Source organism: Heptranchias perlo, chromosome 11, assembly GCF_035084215.1.
Source record: "Heptranchias perlo isolate sHepPer1 chromosome 11, sHepPer1.hap1, whole genome shotgun sequence".
Classification (NCBI taxonomy): domain Eukaryota; kingdom Metazoa; phylum Chordata; class Chondrichthyes; order Hexanchiformes; family Hexanchidae; genus Heptranchias; species Heptranchias perlo.
The window spans coordinates 5,835,602-5,862,069 of NC_090335.1; the positions used below are offsets into that span (position 1 = coordinate 5,835,602).

The window sequence follows — 26,468 nt, forward strand, 5'->3', positions numbered from 1 at the left end:
CTTATTCCTCCTCCTCCTCCTCCTCCTCTCACGGTCGTCTTATTCCTCCTCCTCCTCCTCCTCCTCTCACGGTCGTCTTATTCCTCCTCCTCCTCCTCCTCCTCTCACGGTCGTCTTATTCCTCCTCCTCCTCCTCCTCCTCTCACGGTCGTCTTATTCCTCCTCCTCCTCCTCCTCCTCTCACGGTCGTCTTATTCCTCCTCCTCCTCCTCCTCCTCTCACGGTCGTCTTATTCCTCCTCCTCCTCCTCCTCCTCTCACGGTCGTCTTATTCCTCCTCCTCCTCCTCCTCCTCTCACGGTCGTCTTATTCCTCCTCCTCCTCCTCCTCCTCTCACGGTCGTCTTATTCCTCCTCCTCCTCCTCCTCCTCCTCCTCCTCTCACGGTCGTCTTATTCCTCCTCCTCCTCCTCCTCCTCCTCCTCCTCTCACGGTCGTCTTATTCCTCCTCCTCCTCCTCCTCCTCCTCCTCCTCTCACGGTCGTCTTATTCCTCCTCCTCCTCCTCCTCCTCCTCCTCCTCTCACGGTCGTCTTATTCCTCCTCCTCCTCCTCTCCTCCTCTCACGGTCGTCTTATCCTCCTCCTCCTCCTCCTCCTCCTCCTCCTCTCACGGTCGTCTTATTCCTCCTCCTCCTCCTCCTCCTCCTCCTCCTCTCACGGTCGTCTTATTCCTCCTCCGTCCTCCTCCTCCTCCTCCTCCTCTCACGGTCGTCTTATTCCTCCTCCTCCTCCTCCTCCTCCTCCTCCTCTCACGGTCGTCTTATTCCTCCTCCTCCTCCTCCTCCTCCTCCTCCTCTCACGGTCGTCTTATTCCTCCTCCTCCTCCTCCTCCTCCTCCTCCTCCTCTCACGGTCGTCTTATTCCTCCTCCTCCTCCTCCTCCTCCTCCTCCTCTCACGGTCGTCTTATTCCTCCTCCTCCTCCTCCTCCTCCTCCTCCTCTCACGGTCGTCTTATTCCTCCTCCTCCTCCTCCTCCTCCTCCTCCTCTCACGGTCGTCTTATTCCTCCTCCTCCTCCTCCTCCTCCTCCTCCTCTCACGGTCGTCTTATTCCTCCTCCTCCTCCTCCTCCTCCTCCTCCTCTCACGGTCGTCTTATTCCTCCTCCTCCTCCTCCTCCTCCTCCTCCTCTCACGGTCGTCTTATTCCTCCTCCTCCTCCTCCTCCTCCTCCTCCTCTCACGGTCGTCTTATTCCTCCTCCTCCTCCTCCTCCTCCTCCTCCTCTCACGGTCGTCTTATTCCTCCTCCTCCTCCTCCTCCTCCTCCTCCTCTCACGGTCGTCTTATTCCTCCTCCTCCTCCTCCTCCTCCTCCTCCCTCCTCACGGTCGTCTTATTCCTCCTCCTCCTCCTCCTCCTCCTCCTCCTCTCACGGTCGTCTTATTCCTCCTCCTCCTCCTCCTCCCTCCTCCTCCTCTCACGGTCGTCTTATTCCTCCTCCTCCTCCTCCTCCTCCTCCTCCTCTCACGGTCGTCTTATTCCTCCTCCTCCTCCTCCTCCTCCTCCTCCTCTCACGGTCGTCTTATTCCTCCTCCTCCTCCTCCTCCTCCTCCTCCTCTCACGGTCGTCTTATTCCTCCTCCTCCTCCTCCTCCTCCTCCTCCTCTCACGGTCGTCTTATTCCTCCTCCTCCTCCTCCTCCTCCTCCTCTCACGGTCGTCTTATTCCTCCTCCTCCTCCTCCTCCTCCTCCTCTCACGGTCGTCTTATTCCTCCTCCTCCTCCTCCTCCTCCTCCTCCTCTCACGGTCGTCTTATTCCTCCTCCTCCTCCTCCTCCTCCTCCTCCTCTCACGGTCGTCTTATTCCTCCTCCTCCTCCTCCTCCTCCTCCTCCTCTCACGGTCGTCTTATTCCTCCTCCTCCTCCTCCTCCTCCTCCTCCTCTCACGGTCGTCTTATTCCTCCTCCTCCTCCTCCTCCTCCTCCTCCTCTCACGGTCGTCTTATTCCTCCTCCTCCTCCTCCTCCTCCTCCTCCTCTCACGGTCGTCTTATTCCTCCTCCTCCTCCTCCTCCTCCTCCCTCCTCCTCTCACGGTCGTCTTATTCCTCCTCCTCCTCCTCCTCCTCCTCCTCCTCTCACGGTCGTCTTATTCCTCCTCCTCCTCCTCCTCCTCCTCCTCCTCTCACGGTCGTCTTATTCCTCCTCCTCCTCCTCCTCCTCCTCCTCCTCTCACGGTCGTCTTATTCCTCCTCCTCCTCCTCCTCCTCCTCCTCCTCTCACGGTCGTCTTATTCCTCCTCCTCCTCCTCCTCCTCCTCCTCCTCTCACGGTCGTCTTATTCCTCCTCCTCCTCCTCCTCCTCCTCCTCCTCTCACGGTCGTCTTATTCCTCCTCCTCCTCCTCCTCCTCCTCCTCCTCTCACGGTCGTCTTATCCTCCTCCTCCTCCTCCTCCTCCTCCTCCTCCTCTCACGGTCGTCTTATTCCTCCTCCTCCTCCTCCTCCTCCTCCTCCTCTCACGGTCGTCTTATTCCTCCTCCTCCTCCTCCTCCTCCTCCTCCTCTCACGGTCGTCTTATTCCTCCTCCTCCTCCTCCTCCTCCTCCTCCTCTCACGGTCGTCTTATTCCTCCTCCTCCTCCTCCTCCTCCTCCTCCTCTCACGGTCGTCTTATTCCTCCTCCTCCTCCTCCTCCTCCTCCTCCTCTCACGGTCGTCTTATTCCTCCTCCTCCTCCTCCTCCTCCTCCTCCTCTCACGGTCGTCTTATTCCTCCTCCTCCTCCCTCCTCCTCCTCCTCCTCTCACGGTCGTCTTATTCCTCCTCCTCCTCCTCCTCCTCCTCCTCCTCTCACGGTCGTCTTATTCCTCCTCCTCCTCCTCCTCCTCCTCCTCCTCTCACGGTCGTCTTATTCCTCCTCCTCCTCCTCCTCCTCCTCCTCCTCTCACGGTCGTCTTATTCCTCCTCCTCCTCCTCCTCCTCCTCCTCCTCTCAACGGTCGTCTTATTCCTCCTCCTCCTCCTCCTCCTCCTCCTCCTCTCACGGTCGTCTTATTCCTCCTCCTCCTCCTCCTCCTCCTCCTCCTCTCACGGTCGTCTTATTCCTCCTCCTCCTCCTCCTCCTCCTCCTCCTCTCACGGTCGTCTTATTCCTCCTCCTCCTCCTCCTCCTCCTCCTCCTCTCACGGTCGTCTTATTCCTCCTCCTCCTCCTCCTCCTCCTCCTCCTCTCACGGTCGTCTTATTCCTCCTCCTCCTCCTCCTCCTCCTCCTCCTCTCACGGTCGTCTTATTCCTCCTCCTCCTCCTCCTCCTCCTCCTCCCTCTCACGGTCGTCTTATTCCTCCTCCTCCTCCTCCTCCTCCTCCTCCCTCTCACGGTCGTCTTATTCCTCCTCCTCCTCCTCCCTCCTCCTCCTCCTCCTCTCACGGTCGTCTTATTCCTCCTCCTCCTCCTCCTCCTCCTCCTCCTCCTCTCACGGTCGTCTTATTCCTCCTCCTCCTCCTCCTCCTCCTCCTCCTCCTCTCACGGTCGTCTTATTCCTCCTCCTCCTCCTCCTCCTCCTCCTCCTCCTCCTCTCACGGTCGTCTTATTCCTCCTCCTCCTCCTCCTCCTCCTCCTCCTCCTCTCACGGTCGTCTTATTCCTCCTCCTCCTCCTCCTCCTCCTCCTCCTCCTCTCACGGTCGTCTTATTCCTCCTCCTCCTCCTCCTCCTCCTCCTCCTCCTCTCACGGTCGTCTTATTCCTCCTCCTCCTCCTCCTCCTCCTCCTCCTCCTCTCACGGTCGTCTTATTCCTCCTCCTCCTCCTCCTCCTCCTCCTCCTCCTCCTCTCACGGTCGTCTTATTCCTCCTCCTCCTCCTCCTCCTCCTCCTCCTCCTCCTCTCACGGTCGTCTTATTCCTCCTCCTCCTCCTCCTCTCACGGTCGTCTTATTCCTCCTCCTCCTCCTCCTCTCACGGTCGTCTTATTCCTCCTCCTCCTCCTCCTCTCACGGTCGTCTTATTCCTCCTCCTCCTCCTCCTCTCACGGTCGTCTTATTCCTCCTCCTCCTCCTCCTCTCACGGTCGTCTTATTCCTCCTCCTCCTCCTCCTCTCACGGTCGTCTTATTCCTCCTCCTCCTCCTCCTCTCACGGTCGTCTTATTCCTCCTCCTCCTCCTCCTCTCACGGTCGTCTTATTCCTCCTCCTCCTCCTCCTCTCACGGTCGTCTTATTCCTCCTCCTCCTCCTCCTCTCACGGTCGTCTTATTCCTCCTCCTCCTCCTCCTCTCACGGTCGTCTTATTCCTCCTCCTCCTCCTCCTCTCACGGTCGTCTTATTCCTCCTCCTCCTCCTCCTCCTCCTCCTCCTCCTCCTCTCACGGTCGTCTTATTCCTCCTCCTCCTCCTCCTCCTCCTCCTCCTCCTCCTCTCACGGTCGTCTTATTCCTCCTCCTCCTCCTCCTCCTCCTCCTCCTCCTCCTCTCACGGTCGTCTTATTCCTCCTCCTCCTCCTCCTCCTCCTCCTCCTCCTCCTCTCACGGTCGTCTTATTCCTCCTCCTCCTCCTCCTCCTCCTCCTCCTCCTCCTCTCACGGTCGTCTTATTCCTCCTCCTCCTCCTCCTCCTCCTCCTCCTCCTCCTCTCACGGTCGTCTTATTCCTCCTCCTCCTCCTCCTCCTCCTCCTCCTCCTCCTCTCACGGTCGTCTTATTCCTCCTCCTCCTCCTCCTCCTCCTCCTCCTCCTCCTCTCACGGTCGTCTTATTCCTCCTCCTCCTCCTCCTCCTCCTCCTCCTCCTCTCACGGTCGTCTTATTCCTCCTCCTCCTCCTCCTCCTCCTCCTCCTCCTCTCACGGTCGTCTTATTCCTCCTCCTCCTCCTCCTCCTCCTCCTCCTCCTCTCACGGTCGTCTTATTCCTCCTCCTCCTCCTCCTCCTCCTCCTCCTCCTCTCACGGTCGTCTTATTCCTCCTCCTCCTCCTCCTCCTCCTCCTCCTCCTCTCACGGTCGTCTTATTCCTCCTCCTCCTCCTCCTCCTCTCACGGTCGTCTTATTCCTCCTCCTCCTCCTCCTCCTCTCACGGTCGTCTTATTCCTCCTCCTCCTCCTCCTCCTCTCACGGTCGTCTTATTCCTCCTCCTCCTCCTCCTCCTCTCACGGTCGTCTTATTCCTCCTCCTCCTCCTCCTCCTCTCACGGTCGTCTTATTCCTCCTCCTCCTCCTCCTCCTCTCACGGTCGTCTTATTCCTCCTCCTCCTCCTCCTCCTCTCACGGTCGTCTTATTCCTCCTCCTCCTCCTCCTCCTCCTCCTCCTCCTCCTCCTCTCACGGTCGTCTTATTCCTCCTCCTCCTCCTCCTCCTCCTCCTCCTCCTCCTCCTCTCACGGTCGTCTTATTCCTCCTCCTCCTCCTCCTCCTCCTCCTCCTCCTCCTCCTCTCACGGTCGTCTTATTCCTCCTCCTCCTCCTCCTCCTCCTCCTCCTCCTCCTCCTCTCACGGTCGTCTTATTCCTCCTCCTCCTCCTCCTCCTCCTCCTCCTCCTCCTCTCACCTTTCTGCCCAAATCCCACAAAGACTTAAAATGAAGTGGTAGTCTTACTGATCCTAGGAACGGTGTAGACTCGTGTCTGACACCACTCAAGTCAGCAGTGTTATTTTTAAGAAAGTGAACCACTGGGAGACACACCTCTCAACTGTATTCCAGAAAAAAGATTACCATTGTTCTGCTCCAAATTCTGGGCAGGTGGACAGTGGATCCCCAGCCTGCCAGGAAATGCCTTTTCTCCATTTTTCCCTGAAAGAACGGGTCATCCAGGCAATTTGGGGGAGGAGGAGATGATGGTGATTGCTATCACCCTCCATCGGTCCAGGAAGGCCTGGTGCTTCGATTGCCTACATCTTGGTGCCAGCTGGCATCCCATACAAAGAAGACGACGACGAATGGGCAGGTCTGTCACGGTGACCCTTCAGGACTTGCATTTGATTGCATAACTCTGGAAAGAGCGAGGGTTCCAGCAGACAGTTGCTGCAACATTTACTGGCCTTCAGGATAGTCTCCGTGCTGGTGGAAAACTCTATTCACTCGTGACATGATTATCACTTGAGCACATTAGTTGGGATGTGCCACTGGTTTTATCGCACTTTTATTTCCTGTGAAATGGAGGCCTGTCCCCAGGCTCACTTAACAGTCTAATTACTGCAGGTTCTGTGCTGGCACAGACAGCAGTGAAGAATGTAATGTGGTGTGTGTTGGGTTACGGGAGGAAACTAAACTATCTTCATTCCCTCTTTCGGGTGAGAGGTTAAACCTAGGCCCCATCTGCCCTCTCAGGTGGACGTAAAAGATCCCACGGCCACTATTGGAAAAAGAGCAGGGGAGTTATCCTCGGGGTCAATATTTATCCCTCAACCAACATCACTAAAACAGGTTATCTGATCATTATCTCATTACTGTTGTGGGAGCTTCTGTGCACAAATTAGCTGTTGCGTTTCCTACATTACAACAATGACTACACATCAAAAGTACTTCAATGGCTGTAAAGTGCTTTGGGATGTCCTGAGGTCCTGAAAGGTGCTAAATAAATGCAAGCCTTCTTGCTTGCTTGCTTTTCATCAGATGGTCCCTAATAGAACACGGGCAAATTGATTTTCAAACTCTGTGAACACAAGAGTTTCTGCAACCCTGAGTTTCTTTATTTTAAGATTATTTTAATGGTCTTTGTTTTGGGACAAAGGGTTAATGAACATAGTAGAGGATGTTATCATGTGATAGGACAGCTCTTAGCTCCATGCTTTTATGCTTAGTATTGTTTTGCTTGCTCAGGAAATCGCCAGTGCCAAAGTGTTATCAAAGCTTTAGCTCCTGTTTAATTGGAAGGAAGTGCCACTTGATTAATGTACACAACATTTTATCATTTTTACATGCACTACGCAAAGAAACTTGACCACTCTGGCTAGTGGTTGGTGTTCCTGAAGAGCACAACTTAAGTCAAGAAACACCGGTTAGCAAACTTGCTAGTAGAATGCCTCTCTGCCTATTCTCCTGGCAGGAGGAATTGGGGCTCACTGCTGCCACAGCGGCCAGCTCTTGGGACAACATATTGCTGGATTCTGCTGAAGGATAATTCCAATTCCAGTGATTGCTTCACAGGAACGCGATCAGACAAAATATCAACACAGCCAAAGAAGATATTAGGAGGAGTGACCAAAAGGTTGGTCACAGAGGTGGGTCTTGAGGAGGAGGGAGAGGTTTGACGGAGGTTCTAGAGCTAGGCCTAAACAGCTGAATGCAAGGCTGATGTTCACTATTTTTACACAATGTTTGTTTGGTATGAAGGATCAGCAGAGTTATGTTGAAGTATTTTTCGTGTAGCATCCATTAAGGTGAAAAATAATCTGACTGTAGTGAAGAGGACTACGGTTACATGTGTATTATTTTTCAATTTTTGTTTGATTACCCCTTTATGAATCGCCTTGGATGTTTTGCTACATTAAATGCTGTATATCAATGTTTTTGAGTTGTCAGTTTTCCTGAAGTTGTTAGTCTGCTTTTGCTGGTTTTCTAGGTTGATTTGTGTGGACAGCATAACAGGCTGGGGGGAGAGGCTGGGCCTGAGGTCTGGCCCACAGGCAGCACAAGACAGCTGCAAGTAATTCAGGCTCCAGGCACGGAGCCCCAGACTGCTCACCCATGAATAGGCCAGTGCAAGAAGACATTCTCCAGGGATTTACAACACTGTACAGGCAACTCAGTAATTTTACTCTGCAGGAAGACACGAGCCTGACCCTTGAGTGTTCACAGCGCTTTCTTATCTGCTTATTTTTGCACAGCTCATGAAGTAAGTAATCTATGTGAAACAGAGCCGCAATATTTAAGTTTGGAAGCTGGCCAGTTGACTGGTATTTTAGTGTCTTAATTAACTCGTTGGAGTGCTGAAGTTCAGTTCGAGCTGTGCGTGATTTGTCGCCACTGTTTCAGGGTAACTTCAATTGCTGAATACTGTAAAACTGACGGAGTAGGTGGGTCGATCACATAGTTGATCCAGCCCTAGGTGGGGAGGGGCTTCAGAATGTGGTGCAATAAGAACATCCAAATAATGTTTTACCTCACTTAGAACAAAGGCATGAAATCCTCAGGTGCTCTTAACACCGAATTCCAGCTTCACCAAACTGACCCCTTCCAATAACTACAAATCAAACTCTTCTTATCTGATCAGAAGTTTTTATTTGGTGTCATCTGCACAGTGCTAACATGAGAATCCTATCGTCCACCCCACAGTGACACCAGTTTTGTGGGGATCTGTAGTCTTTTTTTTGAGCACATGGAAATACAGAAGAGAGAAGGTTAGAGTGTCGTATCAGACGAGGAAAGGACAATTGCAAAGCAACGCACTCAATATCCGAGCTTAATAACACAAAGGGCAGATGTATCGAACCCTGCCCTGCTGAAAGCACATCGTTGGGGTCTGCCCAGTGATCCCACTCGACTGGCAAAGGTGCCTCCTGAGCATTCTCATATCATTCCCCTGCACCCAAATATGACTGAGCTATTGGAATTCCTCCTAACTGCAGGCGGCAGGTCCAACCCCCTCTCACCCAATGTGGGGCTAGACAGTACGGAAAGGCAAACTCGTGGGGGCCAATGTGCCTCGCCCCAGCATAAGTTGGGCGGTGTGCATCTAGCTCATGTCACCTTGGACACGGCCAAACCCACCAACATTTCTAGGCTCATTTCAATATGTTGGACAAGCGGCCGGCAGAGCTCCGACTGGGAATCTCTGCTCACTCACAGTCGGGAGCTCTGACTGGGAATCTCTGCTCACTCACAGCCGGGAGCAGGAAGCTGTGTGCCGATGTAGGCTTGTTTTAGTGGATTAAGGCTGGGATTTCGACACGCTGGCAGAAACAGCAGTCTGTTACCCTCGACCCATCGAGCAGCCCCGTGGTCCCAGGGAGCTGTAGGCTGCCCATTTCGCTGATCTCCTAATCTCAAAGGGGCCCAATAATGGAGTCTGTGGGTGTTCCACTACCCAGGGTTCCAAACCAGCATTGGGCCCAGTAAATGGCACGCGAGGGGCATCAATAAGTCATTCCCGTGTCACTTAATTCCATTTAAATTCTCCCGCCTGCAGCAGGGGTGCTCCAGGGAATGCGTGTTGAGCACAAACAGATGACATGGGTTTCTATCCCCCTCTCCTGGAAACTGGTGCACACAGGATGTTAAATTGGCTCCGTGGAAGCCCCTGTCACTACCCACATAGCAGTGCAACAAAATGGAAAATAAAGAAGCTGCTGGCCTGTGTTATATGGTGACAAGAAAGGCCACAGATCTAATCAGCAGATGGCCTGATAATCTGGTATGGCCACGTCCAGAGTGCTGTACGGTTCTGGATGTTGTTCTACAGCAAGAATTACAGGCATTGGAGACCGTGCAGTAAAGGGCAACCAAACTGATAGCTAGCTTAAGGAATCTGAGCTAGGAGGTGAGGCTGATGAACTCAGGATTGGTTATTGAGGAGAAGAGCAGGCTCGGGAAGATGTTATGGAAGTTTTCAAGGTTCTTCAGGAATCGATGAACTGAACAGTGAGAGTATATTTGATATTGGTACAAGCTCTGGAACCAAGGGATGGGCTCAGTCTCAGCGAGGGACACAGACAGTTTAGATTGAATTTGAGAGTGGGCAGAATGTGTGGAATGGACTGCACAGGGAGGTAGTGGGGCAGGGAGTGTGGGAAAATTTATGGGAGGAATGGAATCAAGATTGAGAATCGCCCGTTTTACAGCTTCGAAGTTTGTGCTGCTCATCAGATTGGCACCATGTTAAACATTCAGTCTGAGTGTTTGTTCCACTTTTTGGGGCTTTGTCAATAATTAGAATCTTGGTCTCGAATTCCGCAGTTGGAATTTTTCATGCAGTTTGTCGCCATTCCTTTTCAGAAAAAAATCATTTTTTGATTCATTGTTTTTCCATTTTTCAGGGGATGAATTTCGTTGCTGGCTATTTACTTATAGTGACCAAGGATGAAGAGAAGTCTTTCTGGTTATTAGACGCCCTGATTGTAAAGATAATACCTGGTACGTTACCTGAAAATGTGTTGCTGTACATTGCAATAGTGCAGGTATTCCAGAACCAGCATCCCGTTGTTCTTCTTAAGCACGTCATGCTATGTAAGCTGTTACTTATAAACCCTGGTAATGCCCCCATTTAAAATGCATTTATTTGACAATACCATCGTGGTCAGGAATTTCCTCAGAGCTCGCCCCACTCTGTCACCTTAACTGTGTGGAAACTGTTTGCAGCGTACGTACCACAAAGTCACGGAACGGGAGTTGCTGTGAGGAAATTCCCGGCCTGCATTTCGGGCTTCTTTGCAGTTTCTGAGATTCCATTACCCACATCCATCACCCGTTGGGGTCTGAGGACTGGATCTTTACACTACAGCAAACATTGCCCAGACCCTGGCTCTACATTAATGACTGGGAAGTGGGGACAACAGCAAAGCTCTCCAGAGTTTGCAGACCACGCCAAGCTGAGAGGGAACAGACAGAACCAATACTGGGGAGCTGGGCTGATCGAAGACAGAAGGACTGGGATAGAATGGGTAGCTGGGCTGACAGGTAGTGGATGTCATTTAATGTGGATAAATGTAAAGGCACAAGATTGGGAAAAGATAATAAACAGTGACAATGTAATCTAAACGGGATTCTATAGGACATGGCACAGGAGAGGGGTTGGGGGCGAACTGGTGCATCAATCACTGAAACCACCAGCACAGTGGGCAGCAGTAGATTGGACTTTGGGCTGTATAATCAGAGGAATAGAAGAAAGTCTCAGGAAGTGACTGGGTTTGTACAGAGTTCTGGTCCAGCCCCACCTGGAGCACTGGGTACAATTCTGGGCCCCATATTATGAGAAAGACATCCAGGCATTGGAGAGGGTGCAGGGAAGGGAAACTAAACTCAGAGCTGGGATTAGGGAGGGGACAGGGGGTAGAAGCTGGGAATGTTCACACTGGAGAAGACCAGGCTCAGAGATGGTCTTCTAGAAGGATTGAGGATCGTAAAGGGAGACAAGATAAACATCGATATGTTTAATGTAATCACTGATTCTACAAGAGGGCAGAGCCTCAAACTTAGAAGAGGGAGGGTGGGAAGACAATTTAGATTGAACTACTTTGTGTGTATGAATGGACTGCACAGTGAAGGGGTTGGGGCTAATTATATCAGCGAATTCAGGGGAGCATTGGGTAAGTACCCAGAGAAACATTTGATAGAGGGGTATATGTCTGGGATATGACGTGTGGACCAGCCAGGTGGATCTCAGTGGTCTTTCTGGTCTTGTATATTGCTACGTTCCTACACACACCATGCTTCTGTTCTAGTTTCTTTTAATATTTTTATTTTCATGTACCTAAGAAGTTGAACAATTTCCCATGGTGGTTTCATTAAAAAAAACTTAAATGTGAAATTTGAACATAGTGTGAATTGGCTCAGAAAACTTCTGCAGTTTCTCCAAACCTAAATCTGGGTGTATAATGCCTGTCATACAAAGGAGGGCCAGAGATAACCGCACACACAATAACGTTTAAACTGCAGTACCTCTTCAGAATCTTAGCAACAACAACTTGCATTTATATAGCACCTTTAACGTAGTAAAACGACCCAAGGTTCACAGGAGCGATTATTAAACAAAATTTGACACTGAGCTACATAAGGAGATACTAGGACAGGTGGCAGAGGTAGATTTTAAGGAGCGTCTTAAAAGAGGAGAGAGAGGTGGTGAGGTTTAAGGAGGAAATTCCAGAGCTTCGGGCCTAAGCAGCTGAAGGCACGGCCACCAATGGTGGAGCAGTGGCAATCGAGATGCGCAAGAGGCCAGAATTGGGGGAGTGCAGAGATCCCAGAGGATTGTGGAGCTAGAGGAGGTTACAGAGATAGGTAGGGCAAGGCCATGGAGGGATTTGATAGCCAGGATGGGAAATTTAAAACAAGGCGTTGCCAAACCAGGAGCCAATGTAGGTCAGCGAGCACAGGGGTGATGGGTGAATGGAACTTGGTGCGAGTTAGGATACGGGCAGCAGAGTTTTGAATGAGCTCAAGTTTATGGAGGGTGCAAGGTGGAAGGTTGGCCAGGAGAGTATTGCAAAAGTCGAGTCTAGAGGTTACATAGAATTATAGAAAAGTTACAGCACGGAAGGAGGCCATTTGGCCCATCGAGTCTGTGCCGGCTCTATGCAAGAGCCATCCAGCTAGTCCCACTCCCCCACCCTATCCCCGTAGCCCTGCAAATTCTTTCCTTTCAAGTACTTATCCAGTTCCCTTTTGAAAGCCATGATTGAATCTGCCTCCTCCAACCCCTCTGGCAGTACATTCCAGATCCTAACCACTCGCTGTGTTTTAAAAAAAAGTTTTTCCTCATGTCACCGTTGGTTCTTTTGCCAATCGCCTTAAATTTATGTCCTCTGGTTCTTGTCCCTTCGGCCAATGGGAACAGTTTCTCTCTATTCTGTCCAGACCCTTCATGATTTTGAATATCTCTATCGAATCTCCTCTCAACCTTCTCTGTTCCAAGGAGAACAACCCCAGCTTCTCCAGTCTATCCACGTAACAAAAGTCCCTCATCCCTGGAATCATTCTAGTAAATCTTTTTTGCACCCTCTCTAATGCCTTCACATCTTTCCTAAAGTGCGGTGCGCAGAATTGGACACAATATTCCAGTTGTGGTCGAACCAGTGTTTTATAAAGGTTCATCATGACTTCCTTGCTTTTGTACTCTATGTCCCTATTTATAAAGTCCAGGATCCCGTGTGCTTTTTGAAATGCTTTCTCAACCTGCCCTGCCACTTTCAACGATTTGTGCACATATACCCCCAGATCTCTCTGTTCCTGTACCCCTTTTGGAATTGTGCCCTCTAGTTTATATTGCCTCTCCTCGTTCTTCCTACCGAAACGTGTATCTTTTCATTTTTCTGCTTTAAATTTCATCTGCCACATGTCTGCCCGGTTCACCAGACTGTCTGTCTATATCCTCTTGAAGTCTATCACTATCCTCCTCACTGTTCACGACACTTCCAAGTTTTGTGTCCTCTGCAAATTTTGAAATTGTGCCCTCTACACCCAAGTCATATCCATTCATATATATCAAAAAAAAAGCAGTGGTCCCAGTACCTGGGGAATACCACTGTACACCTACATACATACATACGAATTAAGAGCCAGAGTAGGCCATTCGGCCCCTCGAGCCTGCTCTGCCATTTGATAAGATCATAGCTGATCTGATTGTGACCTCAACCCTACTTTCCCGGCTCCTACTATAATCTTCGACTCCCTTGTTAATCAGGAATCTATCTAACTCAGTCTTAGAAATATTCAATGACCCTGCCTCCACCTCTCTCTGGGGAAGGGAGTTCCACAGACTCACGACCCTCTGAGAGAAAAAATTTCTCCTCATCACCGTCTTAAATGGGAGACCTCTTATTTTTGAACTGTGGCCCCTAGTTCTAGTCTCTCCCACAAGGGTAAACATCCTCTCAGCATCTACCTCTTCATGTCCCCTCAGGATCTTATATGTTTGAATAAGATCACCTCTCATTCTTCTAAACTCCAGTGTATACAGGCCCGACTTGTCCAACCTTTCCTCATAAGATAACCCCCTCATTTCAGGAATCAGTCGAGTGAACCTTCTCTGAACCGCCTCCAAAGCAATTACGTCCTTTCTTAAATAAGGAGACCAAAACTGCACACAGTATTCTAGATGTGGTCTCACCAATGCCCTGTACAACTGTAGCAAAACATCTCTACTTTTATATTCCATTCCCCTTGCAATAAATGATAACGTTCCATTTGCCTTCCTAAGCACTTGCTGTACCTGCAGACTAACTTTGTGATTCATGTACTAGGGACACCCAGATCCCTCTGTACCTCAGAATTCTGCAGTCTCTCTCCATTTAAATAATATACTACTTTTCTATTCCTCCTGCCAAAGTGGACAAGTTCACATTTTCACACCTTATACTCCATCTGCCAAATTTTTGCCCACTCACTTAACCTATCTATATCTCTTTGCAGATTCGTATTTTTCCTTCCCTCCAATCTGAAAAATAACCATTCACCACTACTCTCTGCTTCCTGTTACTTTGCCAATTTTGTATCCATACTGGTACTGCCCCCTTTATCCCATGGGCTTCAATCTTGATGACAAGCCTATTATGAGGCACTTTATCAAACGCCTTTTGAAAGTCCATATACACCTCATCAACCCTCTCTGTTACCACATCAAAAAACTCAATCAAGTTAGTTAAACACGATTTGCCGTTCACAAATCCGTGCTGGCTTTCCCTAATCAATCCACACTTGTCCAAGTGACTGCTAATTCTGTCCCAGATTATTGTTTCTAAAAGTTTCCCACCACCGAGGTTAAACTGACTGTCCTGTGATTGCTGGGTTTATCCTTACACCCTTTTTTGAACAAGGGTGTAACATTTGCAATTCTCCAGTCCTCTGGCACTGCCCCCGTATCACCCCCTGGAAGATTACGGCCAGTACCGCTGCAATTTCCACCCTTACTTCCCTCAGCAACCTAGGATGCATCCCATCTGGATCGGGTGACTTATCTACTTTAAGTACAGCTAGTCTTTCAAGCACCTTTTCTTTGTCAATTTTTAGCCCATCCAGTATCTCAACTACATATTCCTTTACTGAGACTCTGGCAGCACCTTCTTCCTTGGTAAAGGTGGATACAAAGTACTCATTTAATACCTTGGTCATGCCCTCCGCCTCCATGAGTAGATCTCCTTTTTGGTCCCAGATCAGCCCCACCCCTCCTCTTACTACCCTTTACATGCCTATAGAAGAATTTTGGATTCCATTTGATGTTGGCTGCCAGTCTATTCTCATACTCTTTCTCTGCTCCTCTTATTTCCTTTTTCACTTCCCCTCTGAACTTTCTATATTCTGCCTGGTTCTCACTTGTGTTATCAACCTGACATCTGTCATATGCCCCTTTTTTCTGCTTCATCTTTCTCTCTATCTCTTTTGTCATCCAGGGAACTCTGGCTTTAATTGTCCGACCTTTCTGTCTCATGGGAATGTACCTAGACTCTACGTGAACCATCTCCTCCTTAAAGGCTGCCCATTGTTCAGTTACAGTTTTGCCTGCCAATCTTTGATTCCAATTTACCTGGGCCAGATCAGTTCTAATCCCACTGAAATTGGCCCTCCTCCAATTGAGTATCTTTACTTTAGAGTGGTTCATGTCCTTTTTCATAGTTATTCTAAACCTTATGATACTATGATCGCTGTTCCCTAACTGTTCCCCCACTGACATTTGCTCCATTTGCCCCGCCTCATTCCCCAGAACCAGATCCAGCAATGCCTCCTTCCTTGTTGAGCCAGAAACGTACCGGTCAAGAAAGTTCTCCTGAACACACTTCAAAAATTCCTCCCCCTCTTTGCCCCTTATTATTACTAGACCAGTCTTTTATTCGTTCATGGGATGTGGCCATTGCTGGCAAGGCCAGCATTTATTGCCCATCCCTAATTGCCCTTGAGAAGGTGGTAGTGAGCTGCCTTCTTGAACCGCTGCAGTTCGTGTGGTGTAGGTTCTCCCACAGTGCTGTTAGGTAGGGAGTTCCAGGATTTTGACCCAGTGATGATAAAGGAACGGCAATATATTTCCAAGTCAGGATGGGGTGTGCCTTGGAGGGGAACGTGCAGGTGGTGTTCCCATGTGCCTGCTGCCCTTGTCCTTCTAGGTGGTAGAGGTCGCGGGTTTGGGAGGTGCTGTCGAAGAAGCCTTCGCAAGTTGCTGCAGTGCATCCTGTGAATGGTACACACTGCAGCCACGGTGCGCCGGTGGTGAAAGGAGTGAATGTTTAGGGTGGTGGATGGGGTGCCAGTCAAGTGGGCTGCTTTGTCCTGGATGGTGTCGAGCTTCTTGAGTGTTGTTGGAGCTGTGCTCATCCAGGCAAGTGGAGAGTATTCCATCACACTCCTGACTTGTGCCTTGTAGATGGTGGAAAGGCTTTGGGGAGTCAGGAGGGGAGTCACTTGCTGCAGAATACCCAGCCTCTGACCTGCACTTGTAGCCACTGTATTTATGTGGCTGTTCCAGTTAAATTTCTGGTCAATGGTCACCCCCAGGATGTTGATGGTGGGGGATTCAGCGATGGTAATTCCATTGAATGTCATGGGGAGGTGGTTCGACTCTCTTGTTGGAGATGGTCATTGCCTGTCACTTGTCTGGCGCGAATGTTACTTGCCACTATCAGCCCAAGCCTGGATGTTGTCCAGGTCTTGCTGCATGCGGGCACAAACTGTTTCATTATCTGAGGGGTTGCGAATGGAACTGAACACTGTGTAATCATCAGTAAACATCCCCATTTCTGACCTTATGATGTTGGGAAGGTCATTGATGAAGCAGCTGACAATGGTTGTGCCTCACTGCCCTGAGGAACTCCTGCAACAATCTCCTCTGGAATTCAGCTCTTTTGTCCATGTTTGGACCAAGGCTGTAATGAGGTCTGGAGCCGAGTGGTCCTGGCGGAACCCAAACTGAGCATCGGTGAGCAGGTTATTGGTGAGTAAGTGCCGTTTGATAGCACTGTCGACTGCATCTTCCATCACTTTGCTGATGATTGAGAGTAAACTGATGGGGCGGTAATTGGCCGGATTGGATTTGTCCTGCTTTTTGCGGACAGGACATACCTGGGCAATTTTCCACATTGACTGGTAGATGCCAGTGTTATAGCTGTACTGGAACAACTTGGCTAGAGACGCGGCTAGTTCTGGAGCGCAAGTCCTCAGCACTACAACCGGGATGTTGTCGGGACCTATAGCCTTTGCTGTATCCAGTGCACTCACACGTTTCTTGATATCACGTGGAGTGAATCGAATTGGCTGAAGACTGGCTTCTGTGATGTTGGGGACATCAGGAGGAAGCCGAGATGGATCATCCACTCGACACTTCTGGCTGAAGATGATTGCAAACGCTTCACCCTTGTCTTTTGCACTCACGTACTGGACTCTGCCATCATTGAGTATGGGGATGTTCAGGGAGCTTCCTCCTCCCGTTAGTTGTTTAATTGTCCACCACCATTCACGACTGGATGTGGCTGGACTGCAGAGCTTTGATCTGATCCGTTGGTTGTGGAATCGATTAGCTCTGTTTATAGCATGCTGCTTCCGCTGTTTAGCATGCGTGTAGTCCTGTGTTGTAGCTTCACCAAGTTGGCACCTCATTTTTAGGTACACCTGGTGCTGCTCCTGGCATGCTCTTCTACACTCCTCATTGAACCAGGTCTGATCCCCTGGCTTGTTGGTAATAGTAGATTGAGGAATAAGCCAGGCCATGAGGTTACAGATTGTGCTGGAATACAATTCTGCTGCTGCTGATGGCCCACAGTGCCTCATGCCCAGTTTTCAGCTGCTAGATCTGTTCTGAATCTATCCCATTTAGCACGGTGGTAGTGCCACACAACATGTTGCATGGTGTCCTCAGTGTGAAGATGGGACTTCGTCTCCACAAGGACTGTGCAGTGGTCACTCCTAAGAATACTGTCATGGACAGATGTATCTGCGACAGGTAGTTTGGTGAGGACAAGGTCCAAGTAGGTTTTTCCCTTGCGTTGGTTCGCTCACCACCTGCTGCAGACCCAGCCTCGCAGCTATGTCCTTCAGTACTCGGCTAGCTCGGTCAGTGGTGGTGCTACCGAGCCACTCTTGGTGATGGACATTGAAGTCCCTCACCCAGAGTATATTCTGTGCCCTTGCTACCCTCAGTGCTTCCTCCAATATGGAGGAGGACTGATTTATCAGCTGAGAGAGGGTGGTAGGTGGTAATCAGCAGGAGGTTTCCTTGCCCATGTTTGACCTGATGCCATGAGATTTCATGGGTCCGGAGTCAATGTTGAGGACTCCCAGGGCCACTCCCTCCTGACTGTGTACCACGTTACCGCCACCTCTGGTGGGTCTGTCTTGCCGGTGGAACAGCACATACCCAGAGATGGTGATGGAAGAGTCTGGGATGTTGGCTGAAAGGTATTATTGTGAGTATGGCTATGTCAGGCTGTTGCTCGACTGGTCTGTGGAACAGCCCTCCCAATTTTGGCACAAGTCCCCAGATGTTAGTGAGGAGGACTTTGCAGAGTCGACTGGGCTTGGTTTGCCTTTGTCGTGTCCGGTGCCGGGTCGTCCGTCCGGTTTAATTCCTATTGTGACTTTCTGTAGTGAGATTGTACAACTGATGGCTTGCTAGGCCATTTCAGAGGGCGATTAAGAATCAGTCACATTGCTGTGGATCTGGAGTCACATCTTGGCCAAACCGGGTAAGGATGGCAAGTTTCCTTCCCTAAAGGATTGGTTTATGCGACAATCCAATAGTTTCATGGTCACCATTACTGATGCTGTTTTTTTTTATTCCAGATTTTTATTTAACTACTCTATGGCTTTTGTAATCTCTGTAATTTCCCTGCAAATTTGATCCTCTATCTCATTCCTACTAGTTGGTGGCCTATAGAATACTCCCAGTAGTGTAATGGCACCTCTATTGTTTCTTAACTCTAACCAAATAGATTCTGTCCTTGACCCCTCCAGGACATCCTCTCTCTCCAGCACTGCAATATTCTCCTTAATCAATACTGCCCCCCCACCCTTCCCTTTCCTATCATTCATTAATCTAATCTTAGTTCACTTCCAGTGATCTGCGTTAAAATTTCCTACAGCTTATCTTTACTTGAAAGGAATTGTAAGATTGATGAAAATATAATAGCCAGTAATGCGATCTGCCCCTCGAGAGCCAAAGCCCGGCACGATGGAAAGCTGAGACTCACTAAACATCCAGGGTCCAGGACATGCTGTAATGTAATCTAGAAGTGTGTGCAGCACTGAGAGGCTGAACTCAGCCGACTATACGCTAGGCTGGTCACGGACACTATTTATGTAAATTAGGAGACTGTCCTAGAATGCAATTGGAGTAGCTGAGCTCAGTATGAAACAGGCACTACACGGGAAGCCCCTTGCTGTACACTGGGTCCTTTTAGCTTTAGCAGGAATTACTTGCCAGTGGCTGCTATTTGTTTGCAGCTGTGCCTGTGATTCTTTGGTGTTCAGCTGTTAACACGTTGATTTGTTCAGCTGCTTCAAGCTGGGCCCCATCTTGTACCTTCCTTTCTAATACTTTTTGAAATTTTGAGCCAGTTCCCCTTTAAAAGCTGCTGATTTGTTCCTCATTGTGCTTTTTTAAAAAAAAAAATCAAAATATATTGCTTTAATCGTTACTAACCTCATCACCTTCCAGCAGGAACAGGTGCTTGTTTCAGTTGCATTGTTTAATATTTTAAACAGTGTGCAGTTTAGTGGAGTAAAATCGCTCCTGGGTTCCCAATTCCGGAATGGTGACCCTGGCAATGTTAGGTGTGGTGCTCCATACAAGTCAGGAGCACGTTTGGTCTTGTGAATTGTTTTAAAGTCTGACCTATGGTTAGGCCTTGCTGTGAATTTTTTTTAAAATATAAAATGTCCAGCAGTGAAACAATTGAAAGTGACTCAGTGTATAAATGCACAGACACTTAGGACCTGATATAAGGAGGGAGGCGGGTTGGCAGCAGGGGGTCGACTGGGTGTGTGGTTAATGCACCCAATGAAATCGGCGGCTTTGGCACGCGATCGTAAGTAAATTGAAGCCACTTACCTTGGCTTCCGGGTTTCATGTTGGAAAGCTGCGCAGCGGGCGGACTGCGCTCCCGTGTCATAGGCTGTCAGCTGGAGGAGCCCTATTTAAAGGGGCAGTACTCCACTGACTGACTGCTGCAGAAAATAGGCAAAATTACAGCACGGAGCAGCCCAGGGTGAAGGCTGCTTCTAGGTTTAATGATGCCTCATTCCAGGTCTTACTGGTTGAGGTGTGGAGGAGGAGGGAGATCTTCCACCTGGCGGACGGGAGGAAGTGGCCTGCCTCTGCCACCACGAAGGCCTGGCTCGAGGCGGCAGAGGAGGTTCCCAGCACCACCAACATATCACACACCTGCATACAGTGCAGGAGGCGCTTCAATGACCTAACCAGGTCAGCCGAAGTGAGTACTCTCACTCATTCCCCTACACTCCGTCTGCCATGTCACCGCCCCCACCCCACATCTCCTTCTGCACTGCCAACACTGCTCTATCACATCACTCCTCACACCCACTGAACCCTCATCCTCATCTTACCTGCACTTCCTCACCTCCCCAGTATTCATCCCACCACTACCTCTCAACCCAATCCTCATACAATCTCGTGGCTCTGTCTCATACTCACCCTTTCATGCATCTCTTTCACAGTCAGCCTCACCCAACCTGTCACTACCTGTGCTGCAGCCACAGGGCATGCTTCACGTATGTGTAGTAGGCAGCGTAAGGCAAATGTGTCGTGAGCATGAAGGGGATGCATAAGTGTGTTTGAGGGTTTATCATGGTTTTTACTTATATTTGATTTCTGATCAATTCACATTACATATTATATTGTCACCACTACTGCCACGTCTTGGCCATTCTTGACTGGCTTGTGCAATAAGGCCCTTTCATGGGGTTCTCCATGAACACCCTTGATGCCACCCATTGGGTCACCCTACAATGGGTGTATGTGTAGTTGCACGACTACTTTGTGCGCCTGTTGCACAGCACTGTGTTGTGTAACTCCACGTGGCGGAGGTGGATGTCGTGCCTGGCGAGGCTGGTGATGTTGCTGTTCCTCCATTGAAGTGATGAATGCAACCATGGAACCCACCCACCCACCCCCCCCCCCCCAATCCTGACAGTGAGAGTGTGAGGGGGTCTGCAAAGTAGGTAAATGTGTTTGTACAGCAGGGTTTAGGGTATGATGTAATAATTTTGAGTGTGGAGACAACGGTGTGGCAGGCAAAATTTTGTCTGAGGTGACAGAGTACCCTGCTGCAATGAATGAGGTATTCCCCCCCCCAACTGTCGAGGAGTCCTCTGCATCTCCCAATGGTTGCTGACTGAAACACGTCTGCAACAACAGGGAGCGTTCCCCCACAGCATGGAAAACACGCTGAGGAGAGTCTAAAATCTCTTTCCAATGAGGTCTGTCAACGACCTCAAGTACCTCCCTAACTATCTAAGCTGTCATCCCACCGGCTTTAATTGCCGGTGGGAGTCCCGCATGCGGGAGCTGTGCACGCACCGATTCGCATCATTGGGGAACCTGGAAATGGGCGGGTTGGAGCCAGGCTCCGGGATTCCCCAATTTTAGGAACCCCCCCCCAATGAACACACCCACTCAGCCATCCTAAAATTGACTCCTTAGTGATTATAGAGTTAAGAATTGTGAGTGACAGCCAGCTGTGATCTTAAAATAAAGTTTAGAATCAATGATTGGAGAATTAATCAGTGGAATAACATTTTTGAAAAGGGAAATTTGCTGTCATGCAAATATAATCAGAGGATTGGGCTGTTCGTGATGAGGGGAAGTTTGAGCTATAGGGCTGTTAGTGATGAGGGGAAGTTTGAGCTTTATCCAGTGTATACAGAGATTAAAACTCAGTTTAGTCAAGGTCAGTGTGATATAAGTAGTGACTGCATTGATGGATCCGTGCTACGGAGGTGGGGCGTGTGTCCCACAAGTTTTTGCAGCCTCCCCATTGGTGTGACACTCAGATTATTTCCAAGGCATAAATTGGAGGAGAGTTAAATTAATAGACTGAAGAAAAAGCAGGTGTTACTCCAAGTCCACAGTTGTAGGTAAGACCAGGAACTATTAAAGTCCAAAGAGAGTGGGTTAATGGGGCTGGCCTCACAGTATTGCTACCCCATTGCTATTTAGGGTTCCTGTCTGGGCACAGGAGTCCAGGCCATCAGCCATATCTGGGCAGACTGGTAGCAATATAACCAAATAGGGAGGGGCACCTCACTTTTTAAAAAGTAGGAAGTTAGAGGCATCAAGGCTGAATGGATGGTTGTTCACTATTCAATTACCATTCCAAGCAGAGAGTAGTGGTGAACAGTTGTTTTTCAGACTGGAGGGAAGTATACAGTGGTGTTCCCCAGGGGTCAGTATTAGGACCACTGCTCCTTTTGATATATATTAATGACCTGGACTTGGGTATAATTTCAAAGTTTGCAGATGACATGAAACATGGAAATGTAATAAACAGTGAGGAGGACATAGACAGACTGGTGAAATGGACAGACACATGGCAGATGAAATTTAACGCAGAGAAGTATGAAGTGATACATTTTGGTAGGAAGAATGACGAGGCAATATAAATTGAATGGTATAATTTTAAAGGGGGTGCAGGAACAGAGACACATGAGCGTGTATACATAAATCTTTGAATGTAGCGGGACAAGTTGAGAAAGCGGTTTTAAAAAAAAGCATATGGGATCCTGGGGTTTGTTAATAGAGGCATAGAGTACAAAAGCAAGGAAGTTATGCTAAACCCTTTATAAAACACTGGTTGGGCGTCAGCTGGAGTATTGTGTTCAATTCTGGGCACCACACTTTAGGAAGGATGTCAAGGCCTTAGAGAGGGTGCAGGAGAAATTTACTAGAATGATACCAGGGATAAGGGATCTCCAATTATGTGGAGAGACTGGAGAAGCTGGGGTTGTTTTCCTTAGAACAGAGAAGGTTAAGGGGAGATTTGATAGAGGTGTTCAAAATCATGAACGGTTTTGATAGAGTAAATAAGGAGAAACTATTTCTAGTGACAGAAGGGTCGGTAACCAGAGGACACAGATTTAAGGTGATTGGCAAAAGAACCAGAGGTGACATGAGGAAACATTTTTTTACACAACGAGTACTTTGTAAAGCATGTACTCCCCTCGATGTGTGAGTGCTTTGTTAGAGGAGGTACTCGCTTCGACGTGTGAGTGCTTTGTTGAAGTGCTGGGCCACTAACATACTGTGGGTTGGTTTCGGACGGCTGTAGCTTTAGGCGCAGGGATTAGTTGCATCTGCTGAGAACATATGACTGCCTCATGAGGCAACTGACCTGAAGTAACTGGCTGCCCTGTCACGGTACATTAATTTCTCCATAAATCTGGTCTTATGATTAGATGTGACAGGCTTTGAGATAATTCCTCGAGATGTGGAACAGTAAATACTGTTGATGTATTAATTTGTCAAAAACAAGCTGCAGACAGCTTCTCTGCATTCATCCAACATTCAGAACAGAACCATAGGTCTAACTGCAGAGGAGGGAGGCATTCCCTCACTTTCTGCTCTCTGTATTTTATCACTGTGCAAAAGCTTGCAATGTTTCTGCAGAAGAGGTAATTAAAATTCACCTACGTCAGATATTTCATAGTTCAGGGACAACAAAACTTTTCAAAGGCAATATGCAGCATGGTGCGAGCGGGGGGGGAGGAATTCCTCACGGTCGCTGCGCAAGGGGTTGGGGGGAGATCCCTCGCGGTCACTGCGCGAGTGGGTGGGGGGGGGAATCCCTCGCGGTCGCTGCGCGAGTGGGTGGGGGGGGGAATCCCTCGCGGTCGCTGCGCGAGTGGGTGGGGGGGGATCCCTCGCGGTCACAGCAGGGGGGGGTGTGATGCCTCGCGGTCACGGCGCGAGCGGGGTGGGGGGGGGGTGATCCCTCGCGGTCACGGCGGGGGGGGGGGGGTGATCCCTCGCGGTCACAGTGTGGGCGGGGATCCCCTGGGACATGGTGTGTGCCTGGTTATTTGTCTGTCTGTATATTGACTATAGACATGAAATAGCAACAGCAACTTGCATTTATATAGCATCCATAATGTACTAAAACCTCCCAAGGTGTTTCACAGGAGCGATTATCAAACGAAATTTGACACCGGGCCACACAGAGATATTAGGGCAGGTGACGTAGGTTTTAAAGTCATCTTAAAGGAGATGCTTAGGGAGGGAATTCCAGAGCTTAGGGCTTAGGCAGCTGAAGGCACAGTTGCCAGTGATGGAGCGATTAAAATTGGGGATACGCAAGAGTCCAGAACATCCTTCCATGTAGAAATCTGAATGTGTCTTTTGAAAGTTCCTCCGATTCAATTTCAGGGACATAATCACCAAAACGAGGTATGCCGTTCAGCCATTCCTCAATATTTCAGTTTTCACCTAATGCCTCTGCATGCTCCCGTTTGCTGAAGCAAAGCCTGATTTCCCTTGGTCTTCATTGCAAGAGGATTTGAGTACAGGAGTAATGATGTCTTACTGCAGTTATACAGGGCCTTGGTGAGATGACACCTGGAGTATTGTGTGCAGTTTTGGTCTCCTTACCTAAGAAAGGATATACTTGCCATTGAGGGAGTGCAGCGAAGGTTCACCAGACTGATTCCTGGCAGGACTGTGGTATGAGGAGAGATTGGGTCGACTTGGCCTATATTCACTCGAGTTTAGAAGAATGAGAGGGGATCTCATTGAAACATAAAGAATTCTGACAGGGCTAGATAGACTGGATGCAGGGAGGATGTTTCCCCTGGCTGGGAGGTCCAGAACGAGGGGACACAGTCTCAGGATATGGGATAGGACATTTAGGACTGAGATGAGGAGAAATTTCTTCATTCAGAGGGTGGTGAACCTGTGGAATTCTCTATCACAGAAGGTGTGGAGGCCAAGTCACTGAATATATTTAAGAAGGAGCTAGGTAGATTTCTAGACACAAAAGGCTTCAAGGGATCTGGGGAGAGAGCGGGAATATGGTGTTGAGAAAGAGGATCAGCCATGATCATATTGAATGGCGGAGCAGGTTCGAAGGGCCGAATGACCTATTCCTGCTCCTGTTTTCTATGTTTTCCCCTGACTGTGGACTCAGATGTAAGGATCCTGGCAAGTGGGCACAAAGCACCTCTTGTGTGATCCTCTTCTGGCATCCCTGGTTTGATCCTCTTCCTGTTGAGAAACCAGTGGTGCCATTACGATGCTAAGGGCAAAAACACCCGCAGAGGTTCATTAGTATCAAAGTGGTGGTGCCACCCCAAGCCCGTCTACCACCCATAAAACGACATTACTCAATTACTGTTCTCCAGCAGCTATCTATAGATAGCACCAAGGTCATGTTCTTTCAATCTGTAATCTTTATCTCAAGATGATCTGACTAATACCTTTATAATAACGTTATTTCCTGGGGAGGATTATCAGAATTAGTGCTTACAGTGCATTTTGGATGAAGGGACGTGGTATCACGACGTATTAGTACACTGTGCTGTCAACTTTAGAAACAAGACTGGAGTCCAGCCTGGACTGATGAGATGGAAGGACCAGTCTCTGCTGGCAGTAAGGGTCCTATCTAAAATAAGTTTGGGTAGTATAATTACTGTTTTTTTTTACCAAAATCTATTCACCTCACATTATCAGATATTGAATTCCATCGGCCTCTTTTTAGCTCATTACCCCATCTTACCAATGCCCTGTTGCAATTTCCTTTGGTCTTCTAAAGAATTAAGCATACCTCCTTTTTTGGTATCATTTGCAAATGTTGACACTATTTAGCTAATGGAGCAGCCTATTTAACTGGGCCATATCCCCGGATCCTCAGTATGCCCAGTGAGTGAGGTGTGTGAAGTCAGGAGATTTGCTTTTTAATGAGGTTTCACTTACCTGTAGCACTGTCTCATTTTCTCTCTCAAATTGTGCCTCATAAAACCAGGTGCAGCGTTATCCGGGTGTATGTAGTGTAAACCTGGCAGACACCTGGGAAAACCTCTGATCATTACGACTATACAACCCTACCCCGGGTAAAACTCAGCAATAAAATGATGGTATTTTGGCTTTGGGTTTCAGAAAATATTGAGTACAGTTTATCTCTAACACTTTGGGTTTTATCGACATTGCCTGAGATGAATTTTGTCACTTGTATATCAAATGCAACATTTTTGGATTCACATTACAGCCTGCAGTCTGGGAATGGTCATACCAGTTACTGAGCTACCCAGAGAGGTGATCCTGGCTATACCCTCCAAAATATCCCGGAAACGGCCCTGCTTCCTTATACATATTCCTTGAGACAGTCACCAGGGTCAATCAGCAAATGGCCGTGCTCTTGAAACATCTTTGGCCATCAGTATCGATAGTCTCCTTTGTTTTCCGTCCATGTGGGTGGAAAATTCATTGTGGTTTAATTAAATCCACGCACAGACCTTGGCAAGAGGGAGATTCCTCTTGCAAGTGAGGGCGAGTTAGTCAGATACACACTAATAGGCTCAAGAATGGCAGAGTGAACACATATTGCATATAGTCTAAAGGCAGTTCCTTATCATAGAGACAGTTATGTTGTACTTGAATTCAGCATAAAGTAATGGCACAGTTTCATATAAAATATATTTCAATTGAAAATTTGATTCAGTTGAAAACTGAGTTTGATAGATTTTTGCTAGGCAAGGGTATTAAGGGATATGGAACCATGGCAGGTAAATGGAGTTAAGATACACAAATCAGCCATGATCTAATTCAATGGCGGAACAGGCTCGAGCAGCTGAATGGCCTGCTCCGGTTCCTACGGTACAAGGACTGGTAAGAAATATATATTTATATCTCTCTGGAAATCTGTATTTGCTTCTTTCCTCTATTTCATGTAAAATAAACAAATTTCTTGGTTTTTAATCATGCCTCAT

At 48.8% G+C, this 26,468-nt stretch overlaps 1 protein-coding gene across 1 annotated transcript in view; it reads left to right on the forward strand.

Annotated features, from left to right (window-relative positions):
- The window catches only part of grtp1a (growth hormone regulated TBC protein 1a), a 57,223-nt gene that overhangs the window by 26,644 nt on the left and 4,111 nt on the right, over positions 1–26,468 (forward strand). The window contains exon 5 of the mRNA XM_067992475.1: positions 9,875–9,971. Within this exon, the coding sequence (XP_067848576.1) occupies positions 9,875–9,971 (97 nt within the window). The remainder of the gene's footprint in view (positions 1–9,874; positions 9,972–26,468) is intronic.